Raw genomic sequence first — 16,478 nt, forward strand, 5'->3', positions numbered from 1 at the left:
CCCCGGGCTCCCGGCAGGCACTCCCGGCCCACCTAAGCAGCGCCTCCCGTCCAGCTGCGCCAGCTCAGAGTGCGCCCCGCGCCCCGCGCCCCGCGGCCGCGAAGCCCCCGCCCTGCACCCCTGCATTGTGATGCAGGAGTAACTGGCTGCGGCCGGGAGCCGGCACCTGAGCGCGCCTCTCCCTTGGGTCTCGTGTGCACTGCAGGACGCGGAGGGAGGAGGGCTGACGCTACCAACTCGTACAACCCGTGAGGGCGTCCCGCCCCGCGCAGAGGGCACCTCCCGGACTCCGACTTTGTCCCAAGCTTCGGTCCGAGAACTACATGCCAACAAAGACAAGCGGCGTGAGAGGGGCGGAGCCTGGGCGGCAAGTACCGCGAGAAGTGGCCTCGCGAAGCAGCTTTGACAGGCTCTGGCGCTCGACAGCCCTCGCCCCCGGAGGCGGCCTCCGCAGCAGGAGGCGGGGCCCGGCCTCTGTTACAAAGATCGCGAGATTTGGCCGCGTCACCGCCAGCCTTCCTGTCAGGGGCCGGAAGCGCGGTCCGCGGAGTGTCTCCGGCGCTTGGGCCGCGGGGCTGCTGCGCCTGTGGGCCGGGGTTCGCGTTGCCGCCCCTCGGCTGCCGCCGGGTCGCGTCCGCCCTGGGCCGCAGTGATGGGGGACCTCAAGGAGTCCGGAGCCGAGGCTCCGCCGGCGGGAGCCGGTGCTCGAGGCGGGCTGAGCCTCCTGTCCCAGGGAGATTCCGAGGAACCTTGCGCGCAGGTGAGTCCTCCGCGGGCCGCGCGGCCGGGGCGGCTGGCAGGACCCCCGCGGCCCCCGGCGCCGTCCACGCCCCCGACACTCCGCGGCGCGGAGGCCCGTTGCCGTGCGCAGTGTGCAGGTCCCGGAGCCGACGCGCCCTCGGCCCCCCACCGGCGGCCAGCGCGGCGCGGCGGACGCGGTCTCCGCCCTGGAGCCGGCGTGTGAGCGCGGGGCCGGGACGCGCCAGGCAGCAGGGAGGGCCTCCCGGGGCGCGCACGGCCGGCGGCCGGGCGAGGGGAGGCTGGACGCACCCGGCTGAGCCTGCCGGGGTGCGGGAGCGCTCGTGGGGCCGGCGCCTTGCTGCGGGTGCCGCGCTTCCGAGTGCGAGGGCCACGGACCGACCGAGCGGTGCGCCCAGCGGCAAGACAGGCCCAGATGCCCCACCAGAAGCTACTTTGCGCATGGTGTGCACTGTGGAAGTGAAAATGTTTCTCGGATACGGAAGAGCTGCTTTATGAAAGTTTGCATTTCGTCAACACGACGCTATTGAGTGCCCTTGGTTTGCGCTCCTGTGTTTTATATAAGTAGATTGAAAAAGGCAGATTGGTTGACCTGTTTCCAAGCTGAAAACCATAACCATCATGCTTCTTGATGCATCCATCCTTTTTTCTCTGAAATTATTGGAAAAGAGCTAAGTAAATGTGATAATGTATGCTAAGATTTATTGTTATCAGTAACAGGTGATACACATTCCTGGTGAAGCCTGCTGTAGTGGGTTCCTGCTTTTTATAAAGGTGAGATTTTCATTCCTAAGAGTGTCCATTATAGTGTCATTCAATATGTTAATTAGGGGTCAGCTTTATTTCTTGGAGGCAATGAAGTGAAGAGCCGAGCTGTGGTGAAATATTCTTCAGCCCCTCCTCGAACAGCATTTGCACGCCTGGAAGAGAAAACAGACTTGAAACTCCCACCTGCCAACTGGTTAAGAGAGAGTGCCAAACTTGGGCCAGCAGGAACTACCATTCTTGGCAATAGTAAGAAAAGCAAGCCATTTTCAAGGTAAGTATTAGTAGATTGAATTTTTACCTCCCGCTTCACCCCCACTTAAAACTAATAACTTTTCAACTTAATTTGTGATGTACGTTAACTTGTTGAGTTTTTTACCCCAAAGATCACATTTGATTTTTCAAAGTGTGTCCCCCCCCAGAATAGGATATGTAACAATATGAAGATATTGGTTGCATGTGTTTCTTTTATGTCTACATCATGTTATAACAAAGATGAATTTTGACTACAAATCGGTTGATTTTATTTTAGCTAATTTGCATATGTTTTGAATGCATGAAAACAAAAGAATCAGGGTGGTACATGAGAAGGAAAACCCTTACCACTCTCTGATCTGTTCTCCTGAGTTTTGCCTTAAACTATGGTGTACTGTCTGGTCTGGAAAAGCCTGATGTAAAATTCTAGCATATTGGGTGACCTATACCTTTGACTTTGGACCTGAGAATTCTGTTAGTGGTATTTAAAGATGAGAGAGTGGCCTGGCATCTTATAGAGAAAAATGTACTTGTGTCGTATTCTTGTAGGCCATTTAAAATGTGGGGTTCTTTTCTTTTTCTCTGTAATTCAACCTAAAACATTTGCTTTTAGCTTATAGTAAGAGCCATAAACACATTAATGTCTTATGAGCTCATGGTTTTAGAAATTATCTTACTGCCTCAGAAAGTAAAAGTTATGTATACAAATTGTTTATATGTGACATTATTTATATTAGCAAAAAGTTGAAAATAACCCAAATACCTTTTTTGGAAGAATAGCTTAATAGATTATGATATTGTTATGAGATGATTTAAATAATTATATTGACAATAGGAACACTGTGCTATTTTATGTTTATCTCATTTAATGCTCATAGCAGTCTTTTGAGCGAGTTACTGTTAACTATTTTGCACATGAGAAAACTGAAACTAAGAAAGGGTAAGTAATTTACCTAAAGCATATGATAGATTGTAAGAGCATGCTCCAGTATTTGGCAGTCCTGGGTAAGCATTCCTGACTGCCATTTACTAACTGGAATACGGTGACAACGGCTACTTATTCTCCTTATAAACTACAGATGTATCTCATGTGGTACCTGGCATGAGTTGGGTGTACATGTGTTTTTCTTTTCTAAATTGGTGTCTGGTGCATTTTTCTCATTTTTTTTAAAACAATATCTTTCTATAAACAGTTCAGTCCTAGAAACTAAAATCATAATTAATTGTTTGTTTTTATCTTTCCATGTAAAAAGAATAAATCTTAAACTGGAGGAGATTTTTTGAGTTTTAAAGGACAAAAATAAAAATACCCACTAAGTATTCTAAATGTTTCCTAATGACTTCTTATAATTATTACTGATTCATTAAATCAAAGATGCTTTTGATTTTAAGATACTATTTTATGTATGAAAAGGAAACACTAGCCAACTCTAATTCATGTTGATTTCAGAGACATTAGAATGTGGAAAATGTGTATCCTAGAAGCAAGGATATCTGGTGTTCTGTTCACCTTTAACCCGTGGCCTCTTTTCCTTTGGTAGTTTTGGCATGGCGTATGACTTTATTGATTCTGTGGGAAATGATGTGGATGTTGTCTCTGATTCTGAAGTAAGTGTTCCTTATTATTTAAGTGGAAATTTTGGATGTTTTATGCTAAGTGTTTTATATCATGTACTGTTTCACAGTCTTGAGAAATTCCTGATTAAATGATATGATTATCCAATTTTTTGTTACCTTTTTTGTTTCTAAATTATTACTCTTTACCACATGTCCTTTCCTCAAAGAAAAGGGAACAGTTCCCAAAACAACAGTAGTGATAATATCAATACTAATACTATCTGCTGAATTTTAATAATGGTAATTGAAATAGATTATACTGCTTGGGATTATTCTGACATAGGTTACCAATCGAGAATTATATTTCCAGTAAATTCTATTGATTTTTAGTTGGCAGTTTTTTTTTTAATATGCTAAAAATTTAGATCAGTGCAATAGTGTGATGGGTATGCACTTATCCTTAAGAAATTCTATCTCATAAAAATAAACCTTTGACTATCATTTACATTAACATGTTAGTATGACTCATAAAGTACAGTGGTTCTGATTTTAAAGGTCCATCTGTGTAAATTACAGTATGTATAACCTTAAGGAGAGGTTCGTTATCCTTAACATTGAATGAAGTTGAAATTTGAAATTACAGATAACTCTAAAAAGGTCTTTCTAAATTATCTTTCCTTATTGCTTCTAAGAATATAAAAAAGCTCCTGAAGATCCCTTACAGCAAGTCTCACGTGAGCATGGCGGTGCACCGCATAGGAAGGACCCTGCTGCTGGACGAGCTGGACATCCAGGAACTCTTTATGAGGTCATCTCAGGTAAACTCGTGAAAGACACCCCGAAAAGTGTTGCACAACCGAAGAGCACTAGAAATGTTTGTGTTCCAGAGAAAGCCCAGAGTGAAAATGAAGTGGAGTATTTCAGCAATCAAAAGTTGAAAAAATTGACTGAAGATAAGAAAGCTTTAGTAAAGAAAAATAGAATGGGGAAGAAAATTATTTTGTTCCTTCTGACAGCCAGGATTCTTTCTTACAAGGAAAGGAGTGAAGTTAGTAAAGAAAAAGTTCAGAAAAATATGGGAAATTTAAGAAGCAGTTTAAATTATTAAAAAATACTTTCTCTCCATTATAGAAATTCTCCTGAAACAATTGTTACCAGATGTGAAAAATGTCTTAAAGCCTGGTTTTTCAAACTGCGTGTTGATAAACTGCTATTTTTCCTTTATGTGTCAATGTTGGACACTTTTATAAAATATAATAACAATATTTCAGTTTCTCTAGGCTTGTTCTCCAGTTCTGTACCCAACCTTTAGTTTACTGGTATCAAGTAGTTGATGGTTCTGCTGGTTCATAGGCTACTCTTTAAATAGCATCACTTCAGTGTTTTGATAGAGGAAAATGAGTTAGTGATTTAAATTGACATTTAAAATATTATTCTCTTCGAAAAAATAATGGTTAAGTTTAATCTGTGTGTGCACTGGGTACTGGACAATGTTTTGGGAGATGTGAGTGAGTAAATCACAGCCCTCAATCTCAGTAGTTCACAGTTTTGATGTAAGAACACAGGTGTTGATATTTCCATGAAGTATGAAGTAGGTCATACTTCAGGCACTCAAGAAAATATACAGAAGGTTACTTCTCTTGGCCTGGCCTAGGAGATGAAAAATATGTGGACTTCTTAAAAGAGTTAAAAAGAGGTAATATGAATTGAGTCTAGAAAGATAGGTGTTTTGTGAGTGTGCTTATGCAATGATATTCAAAAAATAGAGACTCAGTTATAAAAGAGTAATAGGTATGTCTTAGCTTTCATTCTGTGACAAAATACCCAAGATATTCAGTTTAAAAGGAGGAAAGTTTTATTTTGGCTCGTAGTTTCAGAGGTTTCAGTTATGACAAGCTGGCTTCTTTGCTTTGGGCCTGTGGTGAGGGAACATATTATGTTGGGGAGCACATGGTAGAGGAGTGCTTACCTCATGGTGGCTAGGGAAAGCAGGGTCCCCATGTCCTCTCCAAGAGTATGTCCCAATGACCTAACTTCTTCCACAAGGTCCCGCTCCTAAATGTTCCACCACCTCCTAATAGTGCCACAGACAGGGGACCAAGCTTTCAACACCGAGTCTTTGGGAAACATTCAGGATCCAAATAGTAGCAAGTTTCAACTACATGTGTGTTGTATTTGTTTAATTTTTCTCTTACTCAGACTGGTGATTGGACTTGGTTGAAAGAATTTTATCAAAGACTAATAGATCAGAAGTGGCAGAGGAAGAAAAAGAGCAAGGAGCACTGGTACCAGAAGGCTATTCTTTCTAAGTTTTTGTATTACAGGTACTTGGCTACTTGTTTATTTTTATCTTAAGAAGAAAAAGGAAATTCTGATCTAAAAGTTAATTTGAAGTTAGTAAAATTAATTTTTTTTCACTGTGATATATTTACATTTTTCTTTTTTTTTAGAAGATACATGCTTCATTACAAAGTCTAATTTTACAAATGGTAGATTGTTACATAAAGTTAACCTTGTCAAAAACGTGTGGGTTTTTTTTTTTTTTTAATTTCTGATTTGGGCAGTATCAATGGTGATGGAGCTGCTCAGCCTGTCCCATCAGCTGCAGAACAACAGGAATCAACCAGCTCCCATCAGACACATGACTCAGAAGGGGCTTCCTGGCCTGCTCCTTTTGAAATGCCTTCCTCAGTTTCTGAAGACCCCAGTGCTTCCAGTCAGGTTTGTTCATACTTGAATTCTTCTTCCATAAACTCACATTTAGAAAACAGAACTGTCTTATTAAAAAACTAGACAAGTGGAATAAGAAATCTTGTATCAGTTTGTTTCACAATTAGTGGAAAAAAGCACATTTCAGTTTTTCATGATAGAACTTATAAGAACTATTACAAATAGCCAGATCAGTTTTATAATTAAATCAAACTGTTCTAAAGAAGCCTACTGCCAAGCATAACCATATAGATTTTCTCCTTAAAGTCATAAGAATACTATATAGCATAGAGATAAAGTGTATTTTTTAACTTTAGACATGAAGTACCTACCAAATATTGAGACTGATAGGCCTGTTCATAATGTAAATATTATTTTAACCAAAACTTCTAGTCAGATTGTTAGTCCTAAAATATCCCTTAAGATTTTCTGAATGAAATCCCTGAGTGTTAGCCCACATTCCTATTATAAAACTTTTAAAAAGAAAAAGAGAAAGAATATGCTGTCTGATTTGTATTTTATATTCTTGATTTCTTAATATTGTTTATGTTGTCCTTGTTGTGTCTATTAAGGAGTAAAGTGGCTCCACAGACATAACTGTGGCATGTGTGTATTTAGGAACATATATTGACAAACCTGATTTAAAATACACACACACACACACACCCAGGCCCTTTTGTGTGCTAGGCAAGCACTCTACTATTGTACTATATCCCAAGCCCTTTTTATTTATTTATTTATTTTTTTGTGAATGCGCTCTTTTATCATTTTTTTTTCTTTTTAGTTATACATGACAATAGAATATATTTTGACATATTATACGTACATGTAATATAACTTCCCATTCTTGTGATTGTACATGATATGGAGTTATACTGGTGGTGTATTCATACATGAATATAGGCAAGTTATGTCTCATTCATTCTACTGTTTTTACAGTTCCCATCCCCCCTCCCTTCCCTTCATTCCCCTTCGTCTGATCTAATACCCAGTCCTTTGTATTTCTTATTTTAAGATAGGGTCTTAATAAGTTGCCAGAGCTGGCCTTGAATTTGCCATCCTGCTGCCTTAGCTTTCTGAATACCTGAGATTATAGGTATCTGTGCCACCATGTCTGGCTAAAAAATAAGATCTTTAACTTGGTAAATTGTTTTTTTTCCCCTCTTCTGTGTTTCCATAAGCTGAACACTATTCAACCAGATTGTTTTAGTCTTCACAAATTATAGGGTTACAGGGAATGAGCACATTTAACTTGATTTTGATTATAGTAGGTTTTAAAGTAGAGAACCCTTCCATAAAACTACACAATGAATTTTTTTTCCAAAGTTAGAAAATTATAAAAAAAGGAAATAATTAACATGCAAGTCAGAATGGTAACTACCAAGAGGTGGGGATGTTTTGTGACTAAGAGGGGACGTGGTAGGTACTAAGTGCTAAAACAGTGTCCCACATTATGATTTGGGTAATAGTTGTATGGTAATTTGCTTTGTAATTAAGGAGGCAGCGGTGTAGCTCAGTGGTAGAGCATTTACCTAGTATGGTGAGGCCTTGGTTCAATCCACAGTATTGTCAGAAAAATAATAAAACCTAAATTTATTTGTATTTATTATTCTGAATTCTTTGGTTTTTATACTTTATTATGTGTGAATATTTGTCACTGAAGAATTTTTTATTTGATATTCCTTGTTTTCAAAACCTATTCCTTACAAAAATAACCACATAATAGAAATACCACTCTGTGGCTGCCCATCTTACCCTTGTCCTGGCCTTTTCCTTGTGTCCTTACCTTGATTAGGAGTTACTGTGAGAAATCTTAGAGATTTTGCAGAATCTGTAGGCTTGATGTGCCAGAAGCAGACCAGCATTTACTTAGTGCCCCCCGTAGGCCATGTACTTTAATATGTGTTTGTAGAAATTTATTTTCACCCCTGGAGCTGCATGTGCAGTGAGTATTGTTGATGAAAGCTCCTAAGCAGGAGGTGATCTTCTGTGATAATACAGCTGGTGAAGTCCAGGCTAGGTTTCCATACAGCTCTCTCTGGCCTCAGAGACCTGTTCTTACAGCAGGACTCCACTGTGACCCTACACACCACACATTTAGGAAGGCTCTAGAAGCAGATTGTATTAGCAATGGCATGCCCCTCAGCAGAACTAGCCTGCCATAAAAACAATACTTTACAGAATATTTTTCTATGTGGATTTCAAAATTTGGAGATCTGTTTGCAAACTGTCACCTCTTTAATTCTTGTTCTCACAACTAAAACCACCAGGTTGAGGCCTTCGTTTAGCAGTGATAGAAGTTACTCAGGTGTCTGAGATATAGCCTAAGAGCCAAACCTTTTTTTGAGACCAGTGAGCCTGTCACAGTCTATACTCCCTCTGAAGCTACCTCACAAATTTAATTTTGGGAAGTGACCCATTAGGTTGATAATTTGCATAAACAAATGATGAAATAAAAAGATCAGTGTCCTCTTTGGATTCCTGAGGGAGGAAACAAGACAGCAAAGGTGCTGACAGTCTCCCCTGGCTTGACTCGTGCACACCACACAGAGGGGCACAAGCCTCTTGGGTGCGCACACAGATAGAGTAAGATGGACCTTCATGGAATAAGCAACACATACAGATGTCCATCTTGGGGTCAGATAGAACACTGACATTAAATTAGGCTTAAAGTACCATTTCTTAGTAACAACTGTTCTAATGGTTGAAAAACTGAAGAGTGGGCTGAGTTTACCCATTTCCAAAATGCCTGCCATAGAATATGTTAAGAACAAAAAGTGTTCTGAGATTAACTACATTTGGAAAACCTTGGTTTATACAGGGATGAAGTAGATTTTTCTATTGCAAGACCATTTTTTTAGTCGTTGAACAATAAACATTGTTACTCTCAAAAGCAAGTATAAAATGGTAAGTAGCATTTTTTTCAACCTGACTCTGAAAAGTTTCACTGGGTGTCCAGGAGTAGGATTCTGTGAAGCTCCTGTTAGGACATGCTAAACTAGAGACTATTCAGATGACAGATCTCTCAAATTATGACTGAGGTATTTAGGAATTTTCTATTCAGTAGAGATGGGGTAACCCAAAAGAGCAATGGTAATCATTGTTACTAAAAAAATGAGGGAATGAAAACTTTGTATTGGCTAATTCACTAAGGTAGACTTGAGATGAGCGCTTCAGTGTTTGGATAACACTCTTTAAAAGTGGGTCAATTTTAAGAAGTGTTGGCAGCAGAATCACTCCTTATCCTTGCACTTTTCACAGGGAAGTGAGCCTCTTGAGCCCTCATACATAGTGGGGCATGTGGCCTCAGCACCCAAAGAACAAAACCTGACTACTTTATTCAATGACGGGGAGAACAGTCAGGTATGCTTTCCACATTGCCAAGTCGAAACACCTAGTCCCCGGTCGACTTTGTCATCCAAAAACCAGTCTCGATTGGAATGGATAGGGAAAAAAATCCACTTGATCCTGAGAATTCCTTGTACACATCTCTCTGATCTCATAGCTCTGGGTACTTACTCTGTCTTCTTTTTTCTTTTTTCTGGTCTGTCTGTGGATCATGGGGAAACCGTGGATCTCCCTTTTCTTATAATCTCTCCATTTTAAATCAAAGGGTCTTAAAAATGATTTTGTTCGGAATATCCTGTGGACATTTGAGGACATCCACATGTTGGTGGGATCTAACATGCCTATCTTTGGTGGAGGCAGGTATCCAGCAGTCAGCTTACGTCTCAGGTAAACAGCGTGCCCCCTCATGCTTATGTTATTTTAAATGCTTCCTTTAGAATCAGCATTCCATCTGCTTTTCCTTATCTGTCTAGGTATCCTCTTTTTCTAGGCTTTCTTACCTCCCTTCTTCCCCTGCCATTTGAAATGGCAAATGTCCTGAAAGCCCCATAGCTAAGTGCTCATTCTAGACCTAATTTAATGGAGCCAAAGGTCTGTTGAACTGGCATAGTCTTATGCTTGAATCTACAACTTGTGAGCGTACAAGAAAATTTATTGGTTAAGGAGATGTTTTGCTAACTTCCTGTTAACTAATTGTGAACATTCTTCTTAATGCTTCATGAGTATTCATATTACCCAATGTGAATTCTGGCTTGGGCATTATTATCTGTGCTCAATCTTGATTCAGATTGTGTAAGGAGCAGTAGGCTTAGTCATCTATTTTTCTTTTCTTACTGAAAACATAGTACCAATTAGAAATAGAAACAGCTTTTGGAAAGATGTGAGATATAACACCATTGAGTTTTGTGTGTGTGTATGTATCTCATCAGATGAAGCATATATGGCATCTTCCATCTAGGGAGCATAGAGTAAAATACTTAAATGGGAAAATAAGTCTTAGATGATTCATTATGGAACATCTCAATTAAACCAAATAACATTAGAAATATATATTTTTAGGGATAACAACAAACCAATTAATGTGCTAACTGGAATTGACTATTGGTTGGACAACTTGATATGCAATGTACCCGAGCTTGTGATGTGTTTTCATGTAAATGGAATTGTACAGGTAAGACACAGTGTGACTTTTCTAATAATCTCTCAAAAGCAAATTGGTACGGAGAATACCTCACCAAAGTTTTTAAGGCCTCTGAATACTATGGTTTATTTTGTCAGGGGAGGTAGGTGTGAATTAACTGAAATTTGAGTGTTTTCACTTGAAAGTTCATAAGTGTACTTAAGCATAGATTTGTAACCACAGAACTCTTTAAGTGTCAAGTCCATGATGGCAAAGTGAAAATGCCAGTGGTTGGATGTGTTCTTCATTGTATAGCTGTCTACTCGATTTGAGCCTGTATCTGCCAAATAATTTTTTTTCTTTTTCTTTTTTTTCTTTGTTTTTTGTTTTGCTTTTTTGTTCTCATTTTTGGTGCTGGGATTGAACCTGGGATGCTCTAACATTAAGCTACATCTCCTAGCACTTTTTATTTTTTATTTTGAGACAGGGTCTCACTAAGTTGCTGAGACTGGCCTTTCTCCTTTCTCAACCTCCCAAGTAACTGGAGTAACAGGTGTGCACCACCACACCCAGCCAGAAGCCATCCTTTTAACCTTTATAACTTTTCTTCACCTGGGCTGTCATCAGAATCACTTGGCACCCCTGTGTGCCCAGCATGGTAGGGTCTGTGTATTTTTTTTTTTTTTTTCCAGGAAGTTTTGCATGTGATTGATTTGCAGCCCTGGTTGAGAACCTCTGTCACACCATTACCTTAAGTGGCAACATTTAGTGAGAGGCTTATGGTGGGGGCAGGGGAGAGGGGAGAGGTAGGTACAGTATTAGTGAAACTGAAGGGAGGAAGATACCAAGGAACCCAGGATCCTAGGACAACAATAATGGTGGTATCTCTTGCTAAGATAGGGGCACTGAACTGGTGTAGGCAGGGAAGGTGATGTGTTTTTATCACACACTCAGCTTGAGGAAGTCTTAAGAGGTCCAGTGAGCATTCTGCAGTGACAGTCTTCAGAGAAGATGGGGCTGGAAGAAATACTGAAGCACCATGGGGTACTGCTGGGTTCATCACTGTGGAATCTCTCCGAATCACATGTTGGAGCCTTTCCCTGTGTGGGTGGATGGGGGAGAGGGCATTTGAGAGAGGAACCAGAATAGTGCAGTATGGATTGTGGGAGGAAGGGAAGTACAACCGTGGGGCCTTTAGATGATCTCAGGAGGATGAAAACCAACCTTAGGCAGCCTTGTCTGGTGTCCTGATCAGTTGCTTCAGGGCTTTCAGTCTTACAGTACTTCAGGAAATATGGAAAGAAACAAAGAGGTACTTTAAAAATGGTAGTAGTACCGGCCATGCAGCCTTTGCTCCTATTGCCACCTCCAGCTCTGTGCTCTGTCCCTGCAAAAGAACAGTCCCTAACTCAAGGGAAGAGAAGTGACTACCAGGAAAACATCTCAAGTGATGCTCTTCCTTTGAGCCATGCTCTGGTGTGTATGTGGGTGGGTGGAAGAGACCAGAAACACATTATTTTTAAAAAGCTTACAGAGTAAAGTCTACCTTCACTTACTAACTTCCCTATTGAAACCAGCAGAATGGGGAAGGAAGTGTTCAGTACTGTGTGCAGTTAGAACAGAAACAGTGGTAAACCTGAAGCTCTAGATCTGGTATGACACCTGCCCCCTCACCCCGCACCCCAAGAGTGTTTCCAGTAGTGGGCCACGGTCAGTACTGGGTCTGGATCCTGGGGATGTTGGAGCAGGAAGAGATAGAAAATCACTGACTTACACTCTTGGATGCTACATGGATCTCTGTTTGCAGATTTGTGTTTGGTTGCTTTTTAGGAAGAAAGGTGTTTCTGCCTCAGGTTACCTTTCTCTTGAACTGCCTCCCATCCATGTTTTACAGAAGTATGAAATGATAAAGACGGAAGAGATTCCCAATTTGGAGAACTCTAATTTTTCTACTAAAGTCATAAAGGACATTGCACAGAATATTTTATCATTTCTGAAATCTAATTGTACCAAAGAAGGACATACCTATTGGCTCTTTAAAGGTAAACTAGTTCTTGAATAGACAATGATTGATCTGGATGACTGCTGTAAAATGAGGTTTATTTGTTTTTCTTTTTAGCAAGTGGCAGTGATATAGTGAAGCTCTATGATCTCACTACTCTTTGTGAAGAAACAGAAGACAAATACCAGAATCCATTCACAATGCCAGTAGCCATTCTCTTATATAAGTGAGTGCTTTAAAAATTTAAGTTGAATTAGCCTTATGTAAAATTTTAGTGTATATTCACACTCTTCAAGTCAAGGCTGTAAAATACTTAAGGTTTTCAAAGTGGGAAAAATGTTTACATATATGTGTATATATGTACATATGTGCGTGTGTGTGTATAGGAGAGACAGGCACGCATTCACACATATAAACACATTGTACCAAATATCATTCTGTTTTCTTGTGAAACCATAGTATAATATAAACCTTTCGGGGTAGGTGGGCAAAATGCAATATTTAGTTTTTTCTTATAACCCTTATTCTGCTGGGAAGATGCAGGAGTGTTCCCAGACTTGAGTGTTGCAGAGGATGAGGGGGAGTAAAGTGATATAACCTTCTCTTTCAGGGTTGCTTGTAACATGATGATGAAGAAGAATCAAAATAAAAAACACTATGGGACTATTAGAACATTGCTTCTTAATTGTGTCAAATTGCTGGACAAAAGCAGACATCCTCAAGTAAGATAACATTCATACGCTTTCTGACAAAATGTTAACAATCTGACCAAGAACTGTCTGTCGCCTGGGCAGTGAAACCTCCTTAGCCAGGTCCTAGCCTGCCTCACCTGGCATGGCAGCAGCAGCCTCTATGGCTGTGGAGCACTTAATAATGTGCCTTATCCGAATTGAGATGTGCTGTCAGTATAAAATACAGACAATTTTGGGGCGTGTGTTTGTATGTACACGTCATAGTTTGTAGATATTGGATTAAATATAATAATTTTACCAGATTTCACTTTTTTGATGCAACTACTTAAAATGTATGTCATTCACGTTATAATTCTTTTAGTTAGCATTGCTTAATCCATTTAGATCTTGTGCGATTTTAACAGTTCTATCACTATTTGAAGATCAGAAACTTGTATCTTAAAATTATTTACACAACTGGGCCATGTTATTTATTAGTGTAAATAGGTTCGCCTCCCATACTTTGGTACATAAAAACACCTCTTAAACTATTCTCTTAGACATACTCCTTGCAATTTTATGCCACTCTTATCCTCAGTTGTTGGAATTTGATAGCTGTATTTTTTGGTACAAGACTAATTGTATGCTACTTAGATCAGAAAAGGTATATAGGATATGCACTTTTCCTTTAAAGATTCAAATTAATTTTTATTGTAGCCACATCCAGATTGTAAATACATTATCCCAGAGGCCAAACTTAAAAATTTTTTGTTTGAATAAAAATGAGAAAAGAATTTTTTTTTTTTTTTTGAGATGGGGGGGGCAGTTTCACTACATTGCCCAGACTGGCCTTGAACTCACATTCTTCGAGCCTCAACCTCCTGAGTAGCTGGGATTACAGACACAGAACAATTTCCGACTTAAGTATCTAATTACTGTGTGAGATGGTGGTGGTTAGTGGCACTTGAATGTTTTATGTGAAAGTTAAAAAGTGTTTATTGTCTATGATAGAGAATCAATAAATAATAGCAAGATAAATGGTAATATGCAAGTGCTGACTTAAGAGCAATCAGGGAGGGACTTTTCCCTTTTTAATCTAGTGAGGTTTTTGCCTTTAGAAGTATAAGTCATATAGTAAATATTGCCTTTTAAAGATAAGCTGTAATCAGATTATAAAGAAAAGTTCCCATTTCTCACTTGGTTTGGGTGGGATTTACTGACATTTGAGTTAACCCTTAAAAGCTTTTGCTTGTCCCCTGTGAAATGCAGTAGACACCTGTTTTCAGAGGGAAGGCTCAGGGTGGAATAATTTCCAGAAATGAAACTTTGAACCACGAGGATCTCACAGAGCACACTCAGGACTTTTAGCTTTGAGAACCTTTCTGTGTGTGCGATGGTCTGTATGGTGAAAATAGACCAATGTGCAGACACCCTACCAGACCTGTGCATGTGGTGGTGAAATTGCTTCGTCTTCAGATGATGAGACAATTTTGGTGACAGTCACTTACACTTATTTTTCTTTTTATAAGATTATTGCCTCAGCCAATTACATGCTTTCAGAACTTTTTCAATTGGATGAGCCTAAAAAGGAAGAAAATTCAGAATCTCCTTTACATGAGAATTCTGATGAAAGTTACAGTGAAGAGGAGGAGGAGATGCCTGACAGTGATGAAAATGGGTCCTACAGCACCAGCTCCGACCCATCGGACGATAACAAAGCAGTCGCCATCATCAAGTCTGTTGGAGAACTGTCAGTGCCAGAAAAGTACAAATCCATCCACCAGATCAGAGTGAGCAAGTGGGATTTCTATTAAAGGTCTATTAGTGGAAAAAGAAACAGGTGTTAATTGAATGCAATTAGCCTCTCAAACATGGTGTGCTTTAGTAAGTCTTTTGTGATTCAGGGTCTAATAATTCTTGGCTTTCTGAATTCTAAACTTGGTTTTAGAACCCCACAGTGAAATAGTCTTGTCCTGGGATAACTGACCCACATTGTGCAATGCTGGTGGCCTGAGTATACCAGCAGCCACCAGGGCATGCCTGCCAGGTTTTGAGTTGCTGGGAAATGGCATATACGGGTTGTTTTTGAACGTAGAGTCAGAGGAGAAGTGGGAGGTTGTACTTTGATCCATATGTAGAGCTATCTGGTATGTTGTCCTGCTGCAGGTAGGACTGTACTTTTCTATGACCTGGGGTAGACAGTCTCTAACACTGCACACCCTTTACCTTTCCCTTGGCATGGGCTTTAAGACTTCTATCAGTCTGTCGCCAGTGTGCTTTCCTGTGTGCTGCCTCCCTACGATTAGATCCAGTCAGCCTTGGGAGAGTTCTGGCTGTTCCATGAGCGGAGATAGTCACATTTACAGATAATCTCTTAAGCTCCAAGTGTGATGTTCAGTTGGAAACTTTATATCCAACCAAGTTTTGTGAGGCCATCTCTTTGTTACTTTAAAAGATAGCCTGTGTCTCTGGCCTTCTCATCCTTCACTTTCCCCTTCCTTTCCCACAGCCCCACTAGTTCTGTTGTCTGTCTCAAAAGGTTCAAGGGTATCTAAGGGCCTTTGCCTTGATTGCTGTGCGCCTCTGATTGGACATACCTCTCCCTAGAACTTACTCATGGCTGCCCTTTCAACTGAACTGTTACCTCTTAGAGGAGACCTCCCCTGACCACTCTGCGGCACCGCCCTGTGTCAGCTCCTTGGGCCTCTCTGTACCCACCTTGGTGTGTGCCATCTCCGCTCTCTGGAATGTGAGCACACTGCAGGTAGATCCTTCTCCGCCTCCCGTGTCTGGGACACGGTGTGTGCTCAGGAAGTACTCGACTCCATGACCGTAGGGAAGAGCCACTAACTGTTCATCTGAGTCTTAGTTCACTTTCAGCCTGAGCCCCACAGTGGAGCAAAAACCGTTTTTCTGGTTAAATCATCTATTGTGAAAGTTACATGTACTTGGGAAGCTGCATTATAGCACAAGGCCCTGGACTGTGAGGCAGTTAGATGATGATTAAAGATGCAGCAGTATGTCGTCATCACTCTTGAAGAGACAGCACTTTACTAGCATCTGAGGCATTCAGAAGTGCAGTCATAGTATTCACTAAAACATGCTGTAGCTAGTTTTGTCTGTGTTGGCTGATTTGAAAAATGGGCAATCAGAGTCCAGAGTCCCTGCTTTTCCACTCATTCACTTTGTCCTCAGATTCCTGTGCCATCTTGTGGGCATCTCTGTGAAAGGATTCAGCCTTCCAGGATTCTGCAAAATGAAATGCTTCTAGAGGCCTGTACACATGCTGATA

General features: G+C 40.7%; 1 protein-coding gene across 5 annotated transcripts in view; it reads left to right on the forward strand.

The window, feature by feature from the left end:
• The first annotated feature begins 534 nt into the window (after window positions 1-534).
• Edrf1 (erythroid differentiation regulatory factor 1) overlaps window positions 535-16,478 on the forward strand; it is a 37,800-nt gene continuing 21,856 nt past the window's right edge. For 2 of the 5 annotated variants that reach the window (XM_047552970.1, XM_047552968.1), the window contains exons 1-13: window positions 535-760; window positions 1,590-1,798; window positions 3,321-3,387; window positions 4,029-4,154; window positions 5,536-5,660; window positions 5,901-6,057; window positions 9,307-9,408; window positions 9,659-9,780; window positions 10,453-10,564; window positions 12,408-12,555; window positions 12,633-12,741; window positions 13,126-13,237; window positions 14,716-14,976. In XM_047552970.1, coding sequence (XP_047408926.1) covers window positions 653-760; window positions 1,590-1,798; window positions 3,321-3,387; window positions 4,029-4,154; window positions 5,536-5,660; window positions 5,901-6,057; window positions 9,307-9,408; window positions 9,659-9,780; window positions 10,453-10,564; window positions 12,408-12,555; window positions 12,633-12,741; window positions 13,126-13,237; window positions 14,716-14,976 — 1,758 coding nt within the window. In that variant the 5' untranslated portion in view covers window positions 535-652. Of the gene's footprint in view, window positions 761-1,589; window positions 1,799-3,320; window positions 3,388-4,028; window positions 4,155-5,535; window positions 5,661-5,900; window positions 6,058-9,306; window positions 9,409-9,658; window positions 9,781-10,452; window positions 10,565-12,407; window positions 12,556-12,632; window positions 12,742-13,125; window positions 13,238-14,715; window positions 14,977-16,478 lie in introns of those variants that run through there. The other 3 variants (XM_047552969.1, XM_047552971.1, XM_047552972.1) reach the window with 2 other exon arrangements.

Source organism: Sciurus carolinensis, chromosome 5 (assembly GCF_902686445.1).
Source record: "Sciurus carolinensis chromosome 5, mSciCar1.2, whole genome shotgun sequence".
In the NCBI taxonomy this organism is placed as follows: Eukaryota; Metazoa; Chordata; class Mammalia; order Rodentia; family Sciuridae; genus Sciurus; species Sciurus carolinensis.